The following is a 19,828-nucleotide window of genomic DNA, read 5'->3' on the forward strand; positions in this document are numbered from 1 at the left end:
TTAGCTCTGATTTTATCTGTTTTATTTATTTCGCTACATACTTTTTCAAAATTAGTTTAAACAAATGTTTTTATTAAAAAAAAATTAATTGGACATTGTTTTCCACTGCAACACAGTTCATCCCCCCCCCCCCCCTCTATCTCTCTCTCGACACGAACCTCTTACAACTGATCCTTAAGCCATCATCAACATGAGGAGTTTGTCTATTGTTAAAGAGGTTGAACAAGTAACAAAGTTCCTAGCCTCCCTAGCCCATTTTCTTTATTGTGCAGGTGACAAGACACTCCTTTTCATTCCCATGTTGAAGAAGAAGGAAAATTGTGAATGTACAAGCGTGTGTTGTTACACCCTGAATTCGATTAACTTATTTAATTGAATTTTTGTTTCCTTTATTTAATTATTTTATATGCTTTTAATTAATTATGTTTGTTATAATATCTGCTATATGATTAGGTGACATTTTGGGGGGGGGGGGGTGTTGAGAGTGGTGATAATTATTTAAAATTTAATCTATTTTAAATAATTAGAATAGTAGAATAATAATTAAAATAAATGGAAAATAGTGGAATAGTGTGTTTTTGGTGGAAATTAGAATTATTGAAAATTAGGGGATAATAAGGTTAGAAATAGAAGTAAGTTTGGGCCAATATAGAATAATTAAGAATATGAGAATTAGGGTAATATTAATAGTTAAGTGAGGGGAGCCAAAATATTCTGATACGTGGAGGTTTGGAATTTGGGAGAAAAGAGGCAAGAGGCAAATAGGGCTTAAGGGAGAAGGAGATCACCATAGCTAAAGCTTGAAGAATTGCGGGAAATTCATGTAAGAGGGACTACTTTAATATAGGTATTATTGCATGAAGGGTGGAGAGGGATCATCACACTATTCTCTAGTTTTTCTCTTATTCTTACCATTATTGATGCTTGAAGTATTTGAGAAAATTATATGTTAAATTTAATCAATATTTTATGATATTCGTGTACAGATCTTAATGAAAAAATTTGTATGTCTTTGTATGCATCAAGTGATGGAGTTGTTATTTATTAGGACTTTGAGGTTATGGAGGAATTCATGAAGTTATGGTGATTTGAGGAATTAATTATTTACTCAGTGGTGTTTCAACGTTACAAACATGATATGATTATATGTTTTGATTTTCTATGTATTTTGATGTCTAGGGGCCAAAATCGGAGCTTTGGATGAGCTATCATGGCCAAATTTTGTTTTGCTTTCTAGTTCAGGGTAACGGTCGTCACCAGCGTGACGGGCTGATTGTCACGCATCTGGGAAAGTTAATGGTCGTTAACGATACGACGGGCCTCCCGTCATGGTTCCCAGACAGGGTCGTGCCTGGCAATCGTCATGTGAGTGACGAGTGTGTGAGTCGGGCGGAATGACGGTCGTCTTCCCAGTGACAAGTTTACCTTCACGACCTGCAGAGGTTGTTTATGCGTTGTTGATTCAGTTTTATGTTTCATTTTCGCATGCGGTCGATGTTTGACTACTGTTTTTGTGCATTTGATGAAATTACTTAATTATGGTGCACTAATTTGGTGATGAAATAACATTTGAATTAATTTACATAATTTTGAATGGTGAATTATGATTATGTTTATGAGTTATGGGTTGCGAATGTAATTATGTGTCGTGAATGTGATTATAATTGTTTGTGTTGAATTTTTATAATTATAATTTGATGTATGTTGGTGAAAATAATTGATTAAGGTGAATTATTATAACTATGAAATAATAATTGAATCAATGGTAGGGTTATGTGTTGTGTTGTTGTGATTATAATTTTATGATGTGCATGTAATTATAAATGTGATTTGACTAGTGGTGTGTAGTTCAGAAGTGGGGACTACTGTGTAAGCTCATTTGCATGATGTTTATGGTTAGAAGTGGAACAATAATTGTTTTTGTTGCATTATTATTGTATGTCATTAATCATACGCGTTAGTGTTGTAAAAGAGGTGAATCACGAGTTCTGAAGTGGGAACGAGTGACTTGTCTTGGATCCATAAGTGGGGACTCGGGGTTCATAAGTGGGGACCCGGTTCGAATGAGGAACCATTGTTGAGTGGACGAGATCACTAAAAAACCTCTGATGTCCAATTGGTACCACATGCATATAGTCAAGTTGTAAGTCACATTGCATACATAAAGAAGTGTGACTTGAACGATTGATTGTTATGGTGTTGTGTAACTGAATGTATGTTGATGATTTGTTTTTGAATTCTTTCCTTGCATTCTTTACACTGTGAATATATTAAAGAGTATTTTCACCCCTTTCTAGTTTGTTTTATGTTGCTCGGTACATTGTTGTACAGATACTTAGGAGGAGAAAGTGTTGTTGTGAGTTGGAAGATGACCTTTGAGCTTTCTTTGTTTATTTTATCGTTTTTCGCTACTTAGTTGGTTCAATGCTCTCATTATGTAACATCGGGAATGGAGTATTTTAATTGTTTTGAGTTAACCTTTGGATTATGTTACTTGAGTTAAGTATTTCATTATTGAAGAAATAATTGAAGTTAAGTTATCATTTTAAATTGCGTTGCGAGTATGCGAATTAATTGAGATAGTAGGCATATTTTGTTTTGAATAACATCCTAAAGTGTTGATTATTATTTTAAATTATGAGGCACGATTTATGGTGTTATAAGTGCGGAGAAGCATTCTCCACCTTAAAGGCCTTCCTAGCGTAGCTTCCTGTATTGACATGCCAAATGGCGGGTTTTCCCTCTACATGTATCTTTTTATTACTGACCAGGTGGTGAGTTTGGTTCTCGTACAAGAGAAAGATAAAGTTGAACAACATGTTTATTTTGTAAGCAATGTGTTAAAGGGCGTTGAGGCCTGTAACACCCCATATTTTCCATTTATTAATTAAATTATAATTTAAATTAATTATTTGGATTATTCGGTATTTTAATTGGAGAAATTGAGAAATAATATTATTGGGCCAGTGTTGTGTTTAGTAAAAGGGAGGTGCTAAGTGTTAGACCTTCACTAAAGTTATATTCTATTTTTCATAAAACAAGGAAATAAGGAAATTGGAAAATAGAAGCAAAAAGGGAGAAAAGAGAAGGAGAAGAGAAGAACGTGAAAGAGCTTTGGAAGAGGAAGAACCAAGACTTTTGCTAAGGTAATGGGGGACTCTTTCGATTATCATCTATTATGTATTAATGAAGGATAGGATTGATTAGGTGGGTTAGTTCGTTCAATTGTATGTGTTCTAGGTTTTGGGGTTGAAGCTTTTAGGTTCAATTTCATGAACTGATGCAATTGATTGTGGTGAATGATGATTGATTATTAGATATAATTGGAGTGTGATATAATTGTGTTGAATTACTGAAATTGACTATGTTTTGGTGTGGTTTCATATTCGTACGATTTGGAGGCATTTAAAATGGGCTGAGTTGCAGTCAAACTCGTTTTTCTGATGCAGAAGGGATGTAATCGGTTACGGTAACCAATTACGCTGAATGTTGTTTTCAAAATATTGAATTTTTGAGCTTGTAATCGGTTACGGTAACCGATTACAACTGTTTTGGAATAATAGCGAATAGGTTACAGCATGGTTGTGCGCATTTGTGCCGAAGTAACTTTCAACAGCTGCAAACATTTGCGGTCCCATAAAACAAAAGGTGTCTCACACCCATCGTGCACGACATCAATTAGAATTTTATACCTTATGATGACAAATGAAAATGCAATATCAAACTCAGTAGTCAAACCTATAATTTAAAAAATGTTACACGACCAAATACCTATAAATTTCAGTCTCTGTACTGTGACCAGAGCTACAAACATATGGTGGTTGATTCCCCTTAGCAGCTCTTGGACAAGCATGGCAAGCTCGGTAATACCATCCCCCAGGTGCAGCTTTGACTCTGAATGTTTCAGCTATAGTAACACACTAAGTAATCTAAAACAGCAAAATTGATAAAAATTGATATCACTATTGGCCTTTCAACTAATTAGAAGCTAATTTAGGATAAGGAAATAATTGCTTACGTCTTTTAGTTTGACAACATCAGACAGAGGGAGTACCATAGCCCTATACATGAACTTGTCTAACGGGATAAGCTGAGTAGTACCGCTTGTTTGTGATTTTTGTGAAAGCGCAGTCATACTTTGGGATCCTATTTCGCCCAATGAGAGTTTTTGGATGCTGGGAAATAAAAACACAAATTGATTTAAGTATAAAAGGTTGTATATACATAAATAGATTAAGAAAAATGATTTAAGAGTGTAACCTCTTTAAGAAGTTCTTAATTTCAGGCAGATCATCATTAATGTGTAATTTAGTAACGTTGAATGTGTTTGAGACACATAAATGATATTTTCCTAGGTAAAACCAAGAAAGATTAATTAATAATGGGGTTTGGGGAAAAAATGAATTTAAACAAAGAAAATAGTACAAAAGAGATACCTTCCTCTTTGACTCTGGCTAACTGTAAGATGATAACAGTTGGTATTGTGAAATCCTTTCTTGCACTATTGAAATCATGAAACTGGACGGCATAACTTTCCCATAACGTACATTTCAGGATGTTGTTTCTTTAAAAAAAATAGGATAGTAATTAAATACGGTGGTTAAAATCAGATGTGCAAAGAAATTTGGAAGTCGAAAGTGTGTGTACCCTAAATCCTTGGGGACCAAATTGATCTGCTGTTTTTTGCTCGAATTGTGAATCTGACTGTCTCTAATTTCCACAATAATTCCTATGATATCTGAAAAAGTTTGGAAAAGATTAATTTGTGTTATTTTAAGGCAGTTAGGATATAATGTAAAAGAGTAATTTACATGCATACCTATCAAGACATCGCTTTTCCCCTTGCCGACTAGGATATCACCAAAAGGAGTGAAGATAAGTGTTTTTTGTGGTATGTCATGCTTGTTCTTGTCAGACACAGAAGTGCCACCAGTGAAAGTTAACATATATTTGTGCTGGGAAGGCTTGAACATAAGAAAAAATCAAAACCAAAAGGCAAACCTCTTTATCAACCAGAATCAATTCAAAGTGCTCCTTGGTCTTTGAGAAAACTGTCCACTTGTGATGGATTCTGACGGCAATTTTCCATAATTCCTTACTCTCATTGATGTCCTTCAGCTTCTCGAAAGGTCTTGCCATTGCGAACTTGCGAACTTGAAAGCAGAAGATTATTGGAAGAATCAATTTGTTGTTGTTTGGAAAGAGAAATTGAGAAGTATGAAACCTTTTGAGAGAGATAGTAGAAAACGTGTGTGAAGGAAGAAGAGCAGGGTAGGGTAGCGTGTGAGGCTCATGTATGCAGAAGAAGAACAGTGTTTTATCATAACTTTTTACGGTTTTAAGAAATGTTGGGAGAAAGAAGATAAATGGGGAGCAGTTAGTGAGACAATTTTGACTATATTAGGCGTGAAGAGGTATAAAGTGGTCTGGCAAAGGTCAGAGAAAAATTAAATTTTTAAGGTTTTAATTTATGGGATTGTGGGCCAGTGATAAAGTAACAGACTTTTTGTTCCAAATTGCTTTCTCACGGGCCAGTGATAAACCAACATTCTTTTGGTTGGTTGCAATCCAATTATTTTAATAAATAACTAAAAGACCTTTTTTATCCTCAAATATATTAATTTAGATTAAGATAAGCAAAAGGGTATTTTTGAAAAATCCAGAAAAAAAAAATTTCATATATAGTATTATGAATTTTATAATTCAATATAACCCCAAATTTTATCATAGTAATTTTAATATTATCATCCTTGACCTTGGATGATCATTACCCCAAATTTCACTCTTCCCCCCACCTCATATTTTCATCTCCTTCGATCCTTCTTACCTCATCCTACCCCCTAGGTGCGTATCGCACTCACAGCTTCTTCTATCACAATCTCATACTTTCTTCTCTTCTTTAACAAAATTCTCTTTTGAGTTGACAAATGACACACAACTCATACATACACTTTCTCTGAGTGTGAGACTGAGACACACAGACACAGAAGGAACGTGTCAGTTATTTCCCTTTTCCCTGATTCCTCATTTTGTAAGATCCCAAGATTATCAGGTTAGTTTCCATTTCTGCTCTCAGATCTTGCAATTTGCCTTAATCGGTGTTCTTCAGATCTTCAAATTTCATTACTTGCCCACATCTCTATAATGATAAAAATCGAAACTTTAATGCTATACTTACTATTTTAATCCGTTTTAGCTTAAAGGGTATCATTGATTTCTCATTTTTATGCAGGTTATAAATCTTGGGGTTGATTTGATATTGAATAAAAATGTTGGGTCGGTCTGGATTTTCTAGACCTGGAGGTTTCAGACCTGAGAATTTAGGTCAGAACACCATGGCCATGATTGGGAATGTTTGTTTCTCAGTGTTTGTTATTGGTGTTTTAGTGTTCACTATCATGGCTGCTACTTATGAGCCTGAGGATCCTTTGTTTCATCCTTCAACAAAGATTACAACATTCCTCACTTCCAAATCCAATGCTACTTTTAAGTCTGATAATAGTGTTGTTAGAACTGGTGAGGATTTTATGGCTGCTAATGAGTCTGTGTTTGGGTCTATTATTAACATGACTGATGTTGATAACTCGGTTAGCGGTGAGTCGAACGAGGCGGAAGCGACGCAGTGTGAGGGGAACTCGGGTCCTATTGATTGTAGGGATCCGGAGGTTTTTCATTTGATGATGAGAGCTACTATTGAGAAGTTTAAGGATATTCATTTTTATAAATTTGGGAAACCGGTTGCGGGGTCTAATGATAGTACTTGTGATATGGCGTGGCGGTTTAGGCCGAAAGATGGGAAGGCTGCGGCGTTTTATAAGGATTATAGGAGGTTTGTGATTGAGAGGTATGAGAATTGTACGCGTAGCATTGTTAGCATTGGGGAATATCATACCGGTGTGAATGCGAGGAAGAGGAAAAAGAATCAAAAAGGTGGATTAGAGAAGACGTCGTCGCAGCCGGATCAGGTGAATGCTTTGCCGGTTGTTGGAGAGTTTGTTAATGATAGCCTTCCTGTAGTTGAGTCAGAAAGCTCGTTTAGTCGAGGTAAATACTTGGTTTATATGGGTGGTGGAGATAGGTGTAAGAGCATGAATCATTTCTTGTGGAGTTTCTTGTGTGCTCTAGGGGAAGCTCAGTATCTTAACCGAACATTGGTTATGGATTTGAGCATATGTCTGTCTTCGATTTACACTTCGTCGAAGCAAGATGAGGAAGGGAAAGATTTTAGGTTTTACTTTGATTTTGAGCATTTGAAAGAGGCAGCGTCTGTGTTGGACAAGGATCAGTTTTGGACAGATTGGAGTAAGTGGCAACAAAAAGACGGGATGAATCTTCATCTCGTGGAGGATTTCAGGGTCACACCAATGAAACTTATGGAAGTGAAAGATGCTTTAATAGTGAGAAAGTTTGGATCTGTCGAGCCGGATAACTATTGGTATAGAGTCTGCGAAGGAGAGACAGAATCTATTGTTCAAAGGCCATGGCATTTGATATGGAAATCGAGACGGTTGATGGAAATAGTGTCCGCAATAGCTTCAAGGTTAAACTGGGATTATGACTCAGTTCATGTTGTTAGAGGCGAAAAAGCAAGGAACAGGGATCTTTGGCCAAATCTCGATGCACACACCTCCCCAGACGCACTTCTCTCAACGTTGCGGGACAAGGTTGACGAAGGAAGAAACCTCTACATAGCAACAAACGAACCCGACACATCTTTCTTTGATCCTCTGAAGGATAAGTATACGACTCATTTTCTCGACGAGTATAAGGAACTTTGGGATGAAACTAGTGAATGGTACTCCGAGACATCAAAACTAAACAACGGTGTTCCGGTAGAATTTGATGGTTACATGAGAGTATCCATTGATACAGAAGTGTTCTTGAGAGGTAAGAAGCAAATTGAAACTTTCAATGATTTGACCAGTGATTGCAAGGATGGTATCAATACATGTAATGTTGCAGCAAACTAAATTTCTGTAAGATTTGAAATTCCAATGTTAAACATTGAAAAAACATACTTGTACTCTTAGTTTTGTTATATGTGTTGCATTTGAGACTTTTGTAACCTTTAGTTGTGGCAGTGAGGAGTAAAATCATTTAGTGTTTTGTACTGTAATAGTAGTCTCACCTTGGAAATTTTGAAGTTCTTAATTGAAATTTGTGTTATGCTTAAAACTCATGCATCTAATTATTGGCTGAAACAGAACTGTTTTGTTTACTTTAATTTTCATATCTTGTTTCCTCTTCTGTCTCTTCACTCCAATTCACTATAATTTCTGTGACACCATAATAGCTATTTCAGTTGGTACAAGTTTGGGGTGTAGTTGACTATGTTATTTTTGATACTTGATTGTGTTTCTCATGTTGAGAAAGATGTTTTCTGTAGAAAAGGACAGGAGAAATCTTTTACAAAAATGTACATGCTATGCATGCACACTAATTTTTGGACGATGATTCCTTCCTTCGCGTGCACCAATTCCGGATGATGATTTCTTGTAGTCATTTCTTACACATTCACACAATCAAGACATTTGTGATCTTCCGATCAAAATTAAATGGTTCAAATTTTAAATTTATTATCTTTATTATAAAACAAAATATGTATTAAGTTTAAATTGTCTGATCTGGATCCAACGAACACATTCATCTTGAATGCAAATGCAGGAAAACTCTGCAGTGAATCCTATTTGCTTAATTATTTTCATTGTAAAGTTTAAAATCAACAAGTAATAATACTTCTGATCTGAATTGAGATATCATAAGTGTAATTAGTTAAACCAATAAATTTATAAAGTGGAAAAAGTAAAAGTGACCAACAAAATATTTAAAGTTATAAACAATATTAAGAAAGTAACATGCAAATAACATTCATATAGTAGCATTGCTTAAACAAATGCATAAATGATACAAAAACTCAAAGCCAATGAATGGTTCTCCTCATGCTATTGTTATTGTGATTTTAGCATTACTCTAAAAAGTACCCTTTTCCCATCTCAGACAGAAAAACAATCATTCTATCGTTGTTGTAATAAAAATCCTCTCTCTTTTCCATCCTTTCTTGCCATTTTTTTGTTGGTATTATTACCTCTGATATGAATTCAAAATGAACCTGTGAATGCTAATCACTTTTTAGAAAGTGTAGTTCTTTACAACAAAATGTTCCTGCCATTCAAAATTTATCCGCCTGTGACAGCCGATTTCAAGTTTTTGACTTTCAAAAGTGAAACCAGATTATTTTTGCTCTTGCAACTTCCACCCTGGTCTCTGGTATTTCTCTCTCTTAAGCCATGTATGGCATGTACAACATTCGGGTAAGAAAAATGGAACAAACTCCTCTGCTTCACGTAGCCTTTGATTTTTTCACTTGAACGTTGATTTTGGTCCGTTTTTTGACACTAGCCTTTGAAATGGCAACTTCATGCTGTTTTTCATCAACTTTGTCCTCGGTATGTGGTGTGATCTCAAATGATCCTCTAGTAAACCCCCTAGCAACCTGAAGAATCAGAAACAGCTAGTCATTGCCCAGAAATGCATGACTTAAAGATTATGTGCCTTCAAGAAATAATTAACTGATGTATTAACTTTTAATCAGTAATTTTTTTACCAATCAAAAATCAATTTTATATAAGCTTTACTACAAAAAATCTTATAACACAATGAAATATCCAGTTATCAGTTATACCTTTAAGAGAATCCAGACTTTGAGAGAACTGCTTAATATTCCAAATTTTGTCTTCTTCCCTGAAGTCAAGTACTCACACATGCTTTTGTCAACCCTCAGAAGAAATTTTGGCCACGATTTGGGCTTTTGAGGTTCTCCCTTTCGGTGCATTGTTGCCTGGAATATGAATGAACAAAACAAACAAGAGATCAAACTCACTAAAACTTCATCTTACATAATACAACTTTCTTGATGAGTTTTTCTTTTTTGCTTCATTATCTTATTACCAAAACAAAGTTCTGAGATTGAAAGTGTGTCTACTTACGAGAATACGACAAATTTGCTGTTCAATTTTTGAGAAGGAAGTCTCTAAAGCTTCAACCCTGCCTGTGGCGTGGCAACAGGTACATGGCTCACTAATCATGAACGTCACACTTGGTCGAACCTGTCAAACATTGGTAAAGCATTTGTAATTTGTTTTAACAAATTCTACTAAACTTGGTTGTGTGCTATACCAAAAATCAATCAACCAAAGAATACAACTTAAAAAACCGCAGTTCGTGCATTATTATTCTTTACAATCTATACCAATTGTAGGATGTAGCATTATTGTTTTCCATTCGAACGAATCCAAGTGCAGGCATAGTTGTTACATTAATGCAACATACTGTTTCATGAACTAACACATAGCTAATAAATCCATTACAAATTAAAAAACATACCCTCATTCGCGTAATTTCCATGAGTCCATGTCTTGACAATTCAGAGACATTCACTATGGATCTGTCTCTCTCAATGGCTTTCTTGACTTCTTCATAGACCAATCTTTTATCCGCTGATCAAGAACAAAAATTCAATAAATAAATATATTAAGCCCTTGCAGATTTCTATCAGATACTAAAAATGTTTCGATCAGGTGGAAATAGTTTGCAACTAAGAACTCGAATAATACTAGTATTCATGGCGTACAGGTTAGGCTGACAAATTGCATAGGGACACAAATTGTGCATTAAGTATCACTATTATATTTTTTGGAGAAAAAGAAAACATTGCCTTGAAAAATGCAACATGGAAATATATAAAGTTTTAGTCCGTGACATTAGAACTCCAACCCATGATCTAATAATATTTCAAAAATACATCCGAAACAGGCCTTGTTCCCCAATTCCATAACTCACATTACTTAACATACATATCATTTGCATAAACAAGTGGTACATCTCTATTTACCTTCGTCTGTCATATCAATGAAATCTACCACAATGATGCCACCAATATCTCTTAGTCGTAACTCCCTTGCAATCTGTAACACACTGTTTTTATTAAAGAAGTTGAACTGCATGATTTTGATGAAATAGTGTTTCAAAACAAAACAAACCATAAATGTCTTATAATTTTATTTAAAACATTTGGATGTGTGGTAAGACCTAGATAGAGTGTTTGGGGTAGCACCTATAGTAGAAAAGATGGTGGAAAATGGACTTGTTTGTTTGGACAGGTAGAGAGAAGACCCGTAGATTATATGGTAAGAGTAGATCAAATGGAGAGGAGACAAACTAGAAAAACTATGAGACTGTTAAAAAAGATCTCATGATTAACAAATTGGATCGAAACATAGTCTTGGATGGAACATTCTGGTAGAATTTGATCCATGTAGCCAACCCTACTTAGAGGGATAAGGCTTGGTTACGGTTGTATAACAAAAGCTGAAATAGAAGAATCAATCATCAACAGTGAAATGTCACTTCATACTAGATTGCCAAAATACCAATAATCTTAGAATTTGTGCTAGACCTACTTCAACTCTAAAGGCTAGCTCAAGGGATGATGATTGTCCAATCCCTACTTTGGCCATATCTATAGTTGATGTGTGATAAGGTAGTTCAAATCAAGATCCTACCTAGAATTCAGAAGGGATTTCACGGTCATAATTCTGAAATCATAATAACGAAATTAGGATCCTATCAAAAATATTAAAATGTAGATTATATTATAAAAATATGGTAATAAAATTACTCAGTTGATAGGTATATTTATATTCTTCTCAATGCTGAAATTCAACCTCATTTAAGAAGAATGGAGGTATTCAGACATGAACTCTTGACCACTTGGTCAAAAGGCTATAATAGCATGCCAATGATCAACTCTCCTAAAAGCTAAGGTGTTGGGTGAAAAATCTCAAAAATGACTTGTGCATACAACAACTATTATATTTATTATATTCATGAAAATAAATATAATAGTTCTTGTCTGCATAAGACAAAAAACATCCAGTTTATCTTACTAAAGCCTAAGTGACAAATATATTATAATAAAAAGTGCAACATCTAACTTACCTGTCTTGCAGCTGCAAGATTGACATCTATAATAGCTTTCTGCTGGGAGGTTTCATGACCAAGCATTCCATGTCCTCCATTTACATCAATAGAAACTAATGCCTCAGTTTGTTCGATGATTAGAGAACCTCCATTAGCAAGTGGAACCCTATAAAGTGATCCAAATAAAATAAAATAAAATAAAGCTTGTATGCTAAGAGTTTTACTATCAATTTTCCTGTAATGTAAGATATCACTACATTTTTTTCCATAGAATATCAGCACACAGACTAATACAAGGATATGGACAATACACATTATAAGCAAGATATTGAAGATTAGGATGAAAAGAAGCAACAAATTCTACCTTTTGCTGAGGATATTGTCAAGCTCTCCTTCAATGTTGTATTTATCGAAAAGGGGAGCCCTTTTATCATATAGTTCAACTCGATCACAAAGATCAGGGGCAATATCCTGAAGGTAATTGGTCACCTGGAGATTAAATAAAAAGATTAAAATCATTGAACAAAAGTAATATGCCAGTTTGTACATTGAATTTTGAATTAATCACTGAAAAAATATTTACAGTTACAAAAGCAATTATCATATTGTTCATATAGCATTTTTCCCCTACAAACAACTGGGTCAGTAGGCTAACATAGGAGCATAATTTAAAATAAAGTTGAAGTCTTGTACACATGTAAAACTAGATACAGGCTTTGAAAGCCATTTGCTAACAGAAAATGGTAAACTGATGTGTGGCAGGCTACCCTACAATTAGGTTATACATACCTCATGAAATGTCCTCGGGGAGTCGACCACCATTTTCTTAACCTGAAGTATATCATCATAAATTTTCATCAGAAGATAGAATATAACATAGGTTATCTTTGGAATTTAAAGAGATATAGTTAAGTTGAACATCCTAGAGATCATTAGAGTGACTTAAGATTAGTAACAGAACCAACATTTTCATTGAAATAATCTTGGACCACTGAGAGAGTTTGACCCATTGCCCTGTGCAAAAGAACAGGAACAGCTCCTTCCACCCCTTCATCAGCAGCAAGAGCAGCAGTCTTTGCATCTTCCATTATGTTTTTCCAAGTTGAAAGCAATCTTTCTAAGTCTTTCTGCAATTCCTCAAGAGAATGACCAGCAGCAACAGTTCTAACAGTGAGGCCAAAACCCTCAGGCTGCAAAGTCTTTGCTATAACTTTCAACCTTGTGCGCTCAACCCCAAAAATCTTTTTGGAGACTCCAACTTTATCACAACGTGTACTCAAAACCTACAGGTTAGCAAGACTAATTTAGATGAATCACGATATACTCAATCGAACTTTATGCAAGTTGTAGGCATAAATAGCACATACCCAGAATCGACTTTTTAGTTTAGGAAAAGCAGTCAGAGTGGGACCCTTAGTACCAAGGCCCTCTTTAGCAACTTGGACAACTATTTTGGTTCCCTTGCGAACTTGGATCCATTTGTTTTCTCCTGTTTCTCTCTTTGTATCTTTGGTTTGCAAAATATGAGAGTTGATAGACCCATTTATGCCAAAAGGAAGAGAACTGTTATTCATTTCTCTTTCTATATGAACATCAGTTCCCTCTACATCATCCTCAAAGTCAGCTTCTACTTCATCATCAACCATACGACCATTCATAAATTCCTTCAGAACTTCTGAAATACATAAAACATCACCTGGTTCATGCTCATCATAATCCCCCTCAGATTGTATGTCAGATATTCCATTAGGGAAATTGGTAGAACGGGGCATGTGATCATTCTTTCCCGTAGGATCACTTTTTTGTTTCTTTGTCCTTTGATTAAATGGAGGGAATATAAATGGCTCCTTGTATGGCTTAATGTCCATAAGAGAGGGTCTAGTATCCCCAATATCAACAAAAGCTCCTCCCATACAAGGAACAAGCTTAGTGATTACCCCAACATACACACTATCACATTGCACATTAGTCTTCACTGGTTCCAGCAATAATTCAACCAGTTTTTCATCCTCCAGTACTGCAATTCTTTGCATGGTACATATTGATGAGTTAATAAGTATAATGGTGGAAACAGGGTCTTTCAGAAATGTGTTACTACTTTCTTCAGGTAGCAACTCTTCTGTGCCTACCAGCTTCACCTGCTCTTTCACAGGGTCATTTGTTTGAGATTCATCGGATTCCGTTTTATCCTCAAAGTCAATTGACTGCAGTGAATGGAGTAGCCATGGTTCCTCAACAAGCTGGTAATTCTCAGAAAGAACGTCAATAGAATGTGAATCCTCATTACTCATAATCACCATGTCCTCATTGTCAAAAAATAACGGATCTTCCAAAATGAGTGTCTCGGACTTTAAGAAATCATTTTCAAGGAGACTCGTATTCCTTCGTTCATCTGTCAAACCACTGTTTGAGTGTTATATTGGGAAAACATATTTCTGGAGTGGTGTAAAGTTATGAAGTAATACCTTTCACTGGAAAAAAAATTGAGGGTTGCTTTAGAAGATATGTTTCCTCAGAGCAGGGGCTCCATGCATGAGCTGAAGACATATGGAAATCAGACGTTATCCATAAATCCCTCACCACAATTTCATTATTTTCTATGACTGTAAGAGGTACTGAAAGAGAAAATGCTGGTCCAGGCTTCCAAATAATGTCACTTGAGGACCGTGATTTCTCCTTAATGAAATAATTATATTTAAAGTTCAAGCCAAAAGCAATCTGCAATGTGAAATAACAACTGAGAATCACTTACATTGAAACATATGTAAACTTATCTTTCTATACAACTAAATAAATAAATGGAAAGGCCAGTGATATTACCTGAGATTCAGCTTTCCATATATTAGCATGCTCTGTAGGAGACATTAGTACAGCCATGTTTGGTTTCCAGCACCCTAACACGGAAGGATCCCCAGTTATGTACAGAAGGTGACCATCTTCTAAATCAGCTTCTACAGTCCAAACTATCTTGCATGGAACCTCAACACTAGTGGTTGAATTGTCTGATCAATAAGGCTATCCAGATTCATCATTCATTCTAAACTAATCGAAAACACACTAAGAGAGCATGATAATGAGTATTAATGCCAAAAAGGAAGATTGGCACCCGCACTGAACTTCTGTGTGGGTGCCAATCTTATGATATAAAAAGTAGATACACGTATAACTAGAAATGAAGTCATAAACAAATAAACCAACAAGAGCTTACAAAAAAAGACGTCTGAATTACCTTTACGTGTTGCAAATGAAGCTAATCTTCTGACTGATTTATCGTTCTTCATACAGCACATGAATTTATATTCTCCGTGCAGTGCCACACGATGACATATATGTCTGTCCCAATATTTTAATCCATAAGTGCAACCAAGACAAAGAAAACAAGAAAAACAATTAGCACTAAAAAGAGCGTTTATCCATCAACATGACAATTACAATATATCATCATTCCTAGAAGTATTGGTCATCATTCTTGATCTATCCATGATCATTTCATCTTTCAAATATTAAATCGGGATTAAAAATACATTTCCTATCCTAGATATTTGAAGAATAATTTCCGTCGATTTTTGTCAACGACACCAGCAAACCTCTTTTAAAATCTACCAAAATTACACATTTATTTATTTTAAAGCCAGCATAATATCAATATTAAATGACTAAATAGTACCCGTCGTGGTAGGGTTTAACTTGAAAATCAGGTAACAAAATCACTTCAAATCTACATCATACCACAAAATTTATGGAAGATTGAAAGAGAAGCGGCTATCATTTACAATCCATACTACCACTATATCATGAAACACAGTACAAAATGATTTCACACACTCTATACTAAACAAAACAATAGGAGCAAAATTCAAAAACCCCTTTTCAACTACACAAAAAACATAACCTAGTAACCTAGACTAAACCAACATGGTAAAAAAAATCAGAATTTTTCCCTACGAATTCAAAAATCAAAACACCATAGCCAATGAATAAGGTATACATTATTCAATTACAATTTGTTCTGTGCACAATCATCTTGAAGAAAACAAAAAGGAAACAAGAATTTGACAGTGAGAGAAACCAAAAACCAAACAAACCTTTTCGGTTGAAGTGAGTAAGGGTTAGAGAAGGGGGTGAAAAGGTGAAGGGGGTGGTGCAAAAAACCCACTTCAGTAATGAACTCCATGAATATTAACCACAAATTGATGAAAAATGTATAGTGGCTATGAGCAATGGAGGAACGAGTTCATGAGTTGAGAAAAAGAAGAGCGAGAAAGAGTGGGAAATGAAGTGTGGTTTGGATAAAATTTAGATAGCGGGTGCTAGTTGTGACTTGTGAGTCATGGGACAGCCACAGGATAATGGTTTGGCCCCTTTTTTCTTCCGTTTTGTACTAGAGGGAGTTTTGTATAAGATTATGTAAACTTCTTTTCTCTCAATCTTCTTAAAATTCCTTTTAAAAAAAAAATTTAATGGTTATGCAGTCATTGTCATCCAATTAGAATATAATATTCTACCATGTTATACAATTTTTTTAAAATTTTTAGTTGTCCTAATTCATTATAGTCATTGGGTTGACAGTGTATAACTATTTTACACATTAAAAATATTTTGAGAAAAGGGATGATGCACGGACATTATAAAATTATTTTACACTATCAGTGCACTACCTTTTAACTCAAATACTTTTTGGATTTTATGATAGGATCTTGAATAAGTTTTTTTTAAGAGTGAAATATATAACAATGTAATGTTAACGAATTTAAGTTTTAGTTTTTGATAAAGTTTTTTTTTTTTAATCCTCTCTTATCTTATTTAGATTTTCTAACAGAACCCTCCAAATGACAAATGGCATGGAAGATTCTCTCATTTTTTCATATGTGGCTTTTATGTTTATTATTTTTTCGAATCTGGTTCCATCTGTTAATTACAGCATGGCATAATCGTTCCCTTAAACTTTTTCATCTCATCTCTAAGGCTGCTTCCCCTTTCTCTCTTCATTTGTTCATCTTTAGGGTTGCTTTCCCCTTTCTCTCTACATCTGCGTTCGACTGTTCTCCATCCTTCTTCGTCCGCAATCGTCCTTCTTATAACATAGGTGGAAGCACATCGTCATCATCAACTGGTAATTTTCGTAGGGGTTTGCCAACATGTGGGTGCAACGAAATGATGCAGGTGTGGGTATCAAACACAATTGATAACCCAAATAGGAAATTATGGAAATGTAGAAATCCAATGGTAAGTGTTTGTTGATTGTATTTGTAGAAATTATGGGTGCAACGTGTGTTAATGTTAATTGTATTTCTAGAATGATTGTGGATTATTCGTGTGTGACGATTTGGCTAGTGAGCTTCAAGGGAACGACATAATTTCGTCAAAATGTTGTCAATGTAAAATCATCAATACTTATGTGGGTGAATTTTCGAAGGAGATTGATTGTGCGGTTGGGAAGAACCGGGGAGTAGAAGGAAGCCCAAATAAGTCATAAAAATTAAAGAAAAAACTTGTAATGGAGAAGAGAAAAAACCTTTGTCTGGTTGTTGCACTTTGTTTGTCATTGATGGTTTTCGCAATAGTGTTTAAGTTAATGTAATTGCCATGTAATTTGTTTCAATAGTTGTAGGTAATGTAATGGAATTATTAAGGTTATATCTAGTCGTTGTTAAGGTGTATTTTAATTGAATTGGTTTGTAAGAAGTTGTTTATCAATGAAAGCAATGTTATGTTTTACATTTCAATTAAGCTGTTAGACATATGGTGTATAATATATCATAACTTGGTTCATATTAGATTAACAAAATATAACATTGGTACACAGGTTTGTTACAAGCACAGTTGGTGCATATGTATGTTAAGAGCACACTTGGTGCATATGTCTGTTACAATATTTCAGTGAAAGTCGCCACCGCGCTTTATTGTTTCCAAAGGAAATGGGAAAAGAACGAAAAAACCCAAAGTTTATTTTTAAAACAGAAAGAGATCTTAGGTACGGGTGTTGATTATATGAGGGGAAGGTTTTAAGCACCCCTCATATTTGTGGTACTCCATAGGAACCTTTTTGAAAATTTGTGTCGTGTGTGCTAAAAAAGGGTTTGGTTTATTTTTTAAAATAAGCTCGGCAAGACGTTAAGCCTTGTGCCTACATACCTCCTCGGTGCAATGGAGAAGTCAGAGCTAATGTAGTTCCGCTTTAAAGGGAAAAAACATTTAAAAGGAATAAACACGTTTACCATCGCCGGGACGAATACTCAGCCATTGATTTTAAACATGAGAACGAACGAATTATTTGCGTCACTAATGAGAGAAGGGCGCCAACTCGGATAAAATCGACAAGTATGCCACTAGCTCTCTCACGTGGAAAGGATTTCGTCGTGTCAATCAATATTAAAATCATGGGGTATCGCGACTAATGACAATGATCAATCGTGCTTACTTTTGAAAGAAAATGCCAACAAGGGCTAAATATAGTTTTAAAGAAGATTTTAAAAGGGATTTCAAACATAAGAAGTTTTTTAGAAAAGAGAGAGAGAGGAGACTTTGAAAATTTAAGAAGTGGGAGGAGATGAAGAGGCTATCCTAGTGCGGGAAAATAAAAGTTTAGGGAAAAGGACGATCTAACCAAAATAAGAAGCCAACGCTTGACATTAGGAGACAAGGTAGATTTCCCATCCTTTGGACTACCAACACTAAGCCAACACATTACCACTTGGGGATCCAGATGAACTTATTGTCTTTAGCACCACTTCGCATCATAAAATTCTAATGAAAATCGGGCAGAGTAACGGTTGTATATGGGCGAAATCCTTATCACGATGCCTTGGAATTAACCATCAAGGGCTTTCGAGGAAATACCTGCACACACAAACAGACAACAATCCAATGCCAGACAGATGGAATAACAGCAGAACAACAACAGCATAACAGGGTCCAGAGGTACTAAGTCCAACAAGTCCAGGTCTCCAAAATGCTCAGGATAGTAACCAATAGTCCATAGAGAGCCTTATGTATTTTTTAGATTTTAAGTTGTTTATTAATGTTTTAGCACAAAAGTAGAGTATGGTCCAAGTGGACAAAAAGAAAATAGCGGAAACATAAACAAGGCGTTCAAATGGACAAAGAGAAAATAGCGAAATATAAACGTCCAAATGGACAAAGAGAATATAGCGGAAACATAAACATACGTCCAAATGGACAAAGAGAAAATAGCGGAAACATAAACATATGAATAATAAAATAAAGCATAAAGCGAGAAATAATAAAGAACAATATAATAAAGTGCGGAAATTAAAGTCAATTGTTAGATGTTAAAGATAACCATCTTGAAACTTGTCAAGTATGTTATCAAAGTTAGTAATAAAGATCGATGGTGAGTGAAGGATGTTCTCGGATTTAAATTCAATGGACATTTATCAGAAGCTTGATAGAATCATAGCGACTACACGATAAACCTCCATAAGTCTTAAATCAACCGCATACAATTCTCTTCCATATTTGATCTTTTTTATTCAGGACACGAAATATTGCGCTATGTTAAGCAGATCGCCAAGTGATTTATGTAGAAATCACCCTACAACGAGGCCGATCAAAACTTTATGTGCTAATGCATGCGAGAGAAGTGATATATAGATCACTCTCCGAAAGCAATGCCACACGAAAAGAAAAATAGTGAGCGATCTAGTCTTTACCAAGAATCCATAAGAATTCTCAAGGTATCAAAGACTTTCATCGATCAAAATAAAAAGAAGTAAAAGATGGAACCACATTCAAAAGCTCATTCCATCTCTAAGTTCAATCACTTAATATTGCGGATTCGGATTTTCATCCTATCGACGCCCTAAGTCCATTGACATTAGAGAGGAAT

At 35.1% G+C, this 19,828-nt stretch overlaps 2 protein-coding genes across 4 annotated transcripts; one reads left to right on the forward strand and one right to left on the reverse strand.

Moving 5' to 3' along the window:
- The first annotated feature begins 5,751 nt into the window (after positions 1-5,751).
- On the forward strand, positions 5,752-8,157 carry LOC131620712 (uncharacterized). Its single transcript, XM_058891863.1, has 2 exons — positions 5,752-6,052; positions 6,233-8,157. Exon 2 carries the CDS (start codon positions 6,270-6,272, stop codon positions 7,968-7,970), a length of 1,701 nt encoding a protein of 566 aa, XP_058747846.1. The 5' UTR covers positions 5,752-6,052; positions 6,233-6,269; the 3' UTR covers positions 7,971-8,157.
- Positions 8,158-8,809: 652 nt separating this feature from the next.
- LOC131620711 (ribonuclease E/G-like protein, chloroplastic) lies at positions 8,810-19,106 on the reverse strand. Of its 3 annotated transcripts, none has more exons than XM_058891861.1 (14): positions 18,587-19,106; positions 15,209-15,312; positions 14,800-14,981; positions 14,445-14,697; positions 13,347-14,371; positions 12,945-13,262; positions 12,769-12,810; positions 12,344-12,468; positions 11,998-12,145; positions 10,892-10,964; positions 10,384-10,496; positions 9,987-10,106; positions 9,683-9,838; positions 8,810-9,493 (listed from the first exon to the last, which is right to left on the reverse strand). In XM_058891861.1, exons 2-14 carry the CDS (start codon positions 15,267-15,269, stop codon positions 9,341-9,343), a joined length of 2,769 nt encoding a protein of 922 aa, XP_058747844.1. In that variant the 5' UTR covers positions 15,270-15,312; positions 18,587-19,106; the 3' UTR covers positions 8,810-9,340. The 3 variants fall into 3 exon arrangements, with proteins under 3 accessions (XP_058747844.1, XP_058747843.1, XP_058747845.1); XM_058891860.1 differs by lacking the exon at positions 18,587-19,106 and adding an exon at positions 16,065-16,364; XM_058891862.1 differs by lacking the exons at positions 14,800-14,981; positions 15,209-15,312; positions 18,587-19,106 and having other exon boundaries at positions 13,347-14,382; positions 14,445-14,584.
- Between the last annotated feature and the right edge of the window lie 722 nt (positions 19,107-19,828).

Source organism: Vicia villosa, linkage group LG7 (assembly GCF_029867415.1).
Source record: "Vicia villosa cultivar HV-30 ecotype Madison, WI linkage group LG7, Vvil1.0, whole genome shotgun sequence".
NCBI classification, from domain to species: Eukaryota; Viridiplantae; Streptophyta; class Magnoliopsida; order Fabales; family Fabaceae; genus Vicia; species Vicia villosa.

Excerpts from the sequence above, each read along its gene's own strand:
- LOC131620712 (XM_058891863.1), top strand. The coding sequence starts at position 6,270 with ATGTTGGGTCGGTCTGGATTTTCTAGACCTGGAGGTTTCAGACCTGAG.
- LOC131620711 (XM_058891860.1), bottom strand. The coding sequence starts at position 16,153 with ATGGAGTTCATTACTGAAGTGGGTTTTTTGCACCACCCCCTTCACCTT. Across the intron at positions 12,811-12,944 it reads AAGATTATTTCAATGAAAAT|GTTAAGAAAATGGTGGTCGA; the intron begins GTTGGTTCTGTT and ends GATATACTTCAG. Across the intron at positions 12,146-12,343 it reads GACAATATCCTCAGCAAAAG|GGTTCCACTTGCTAATGGAG; the intron begins GTAGAATTTGTT and ends ATCACTTTATAG.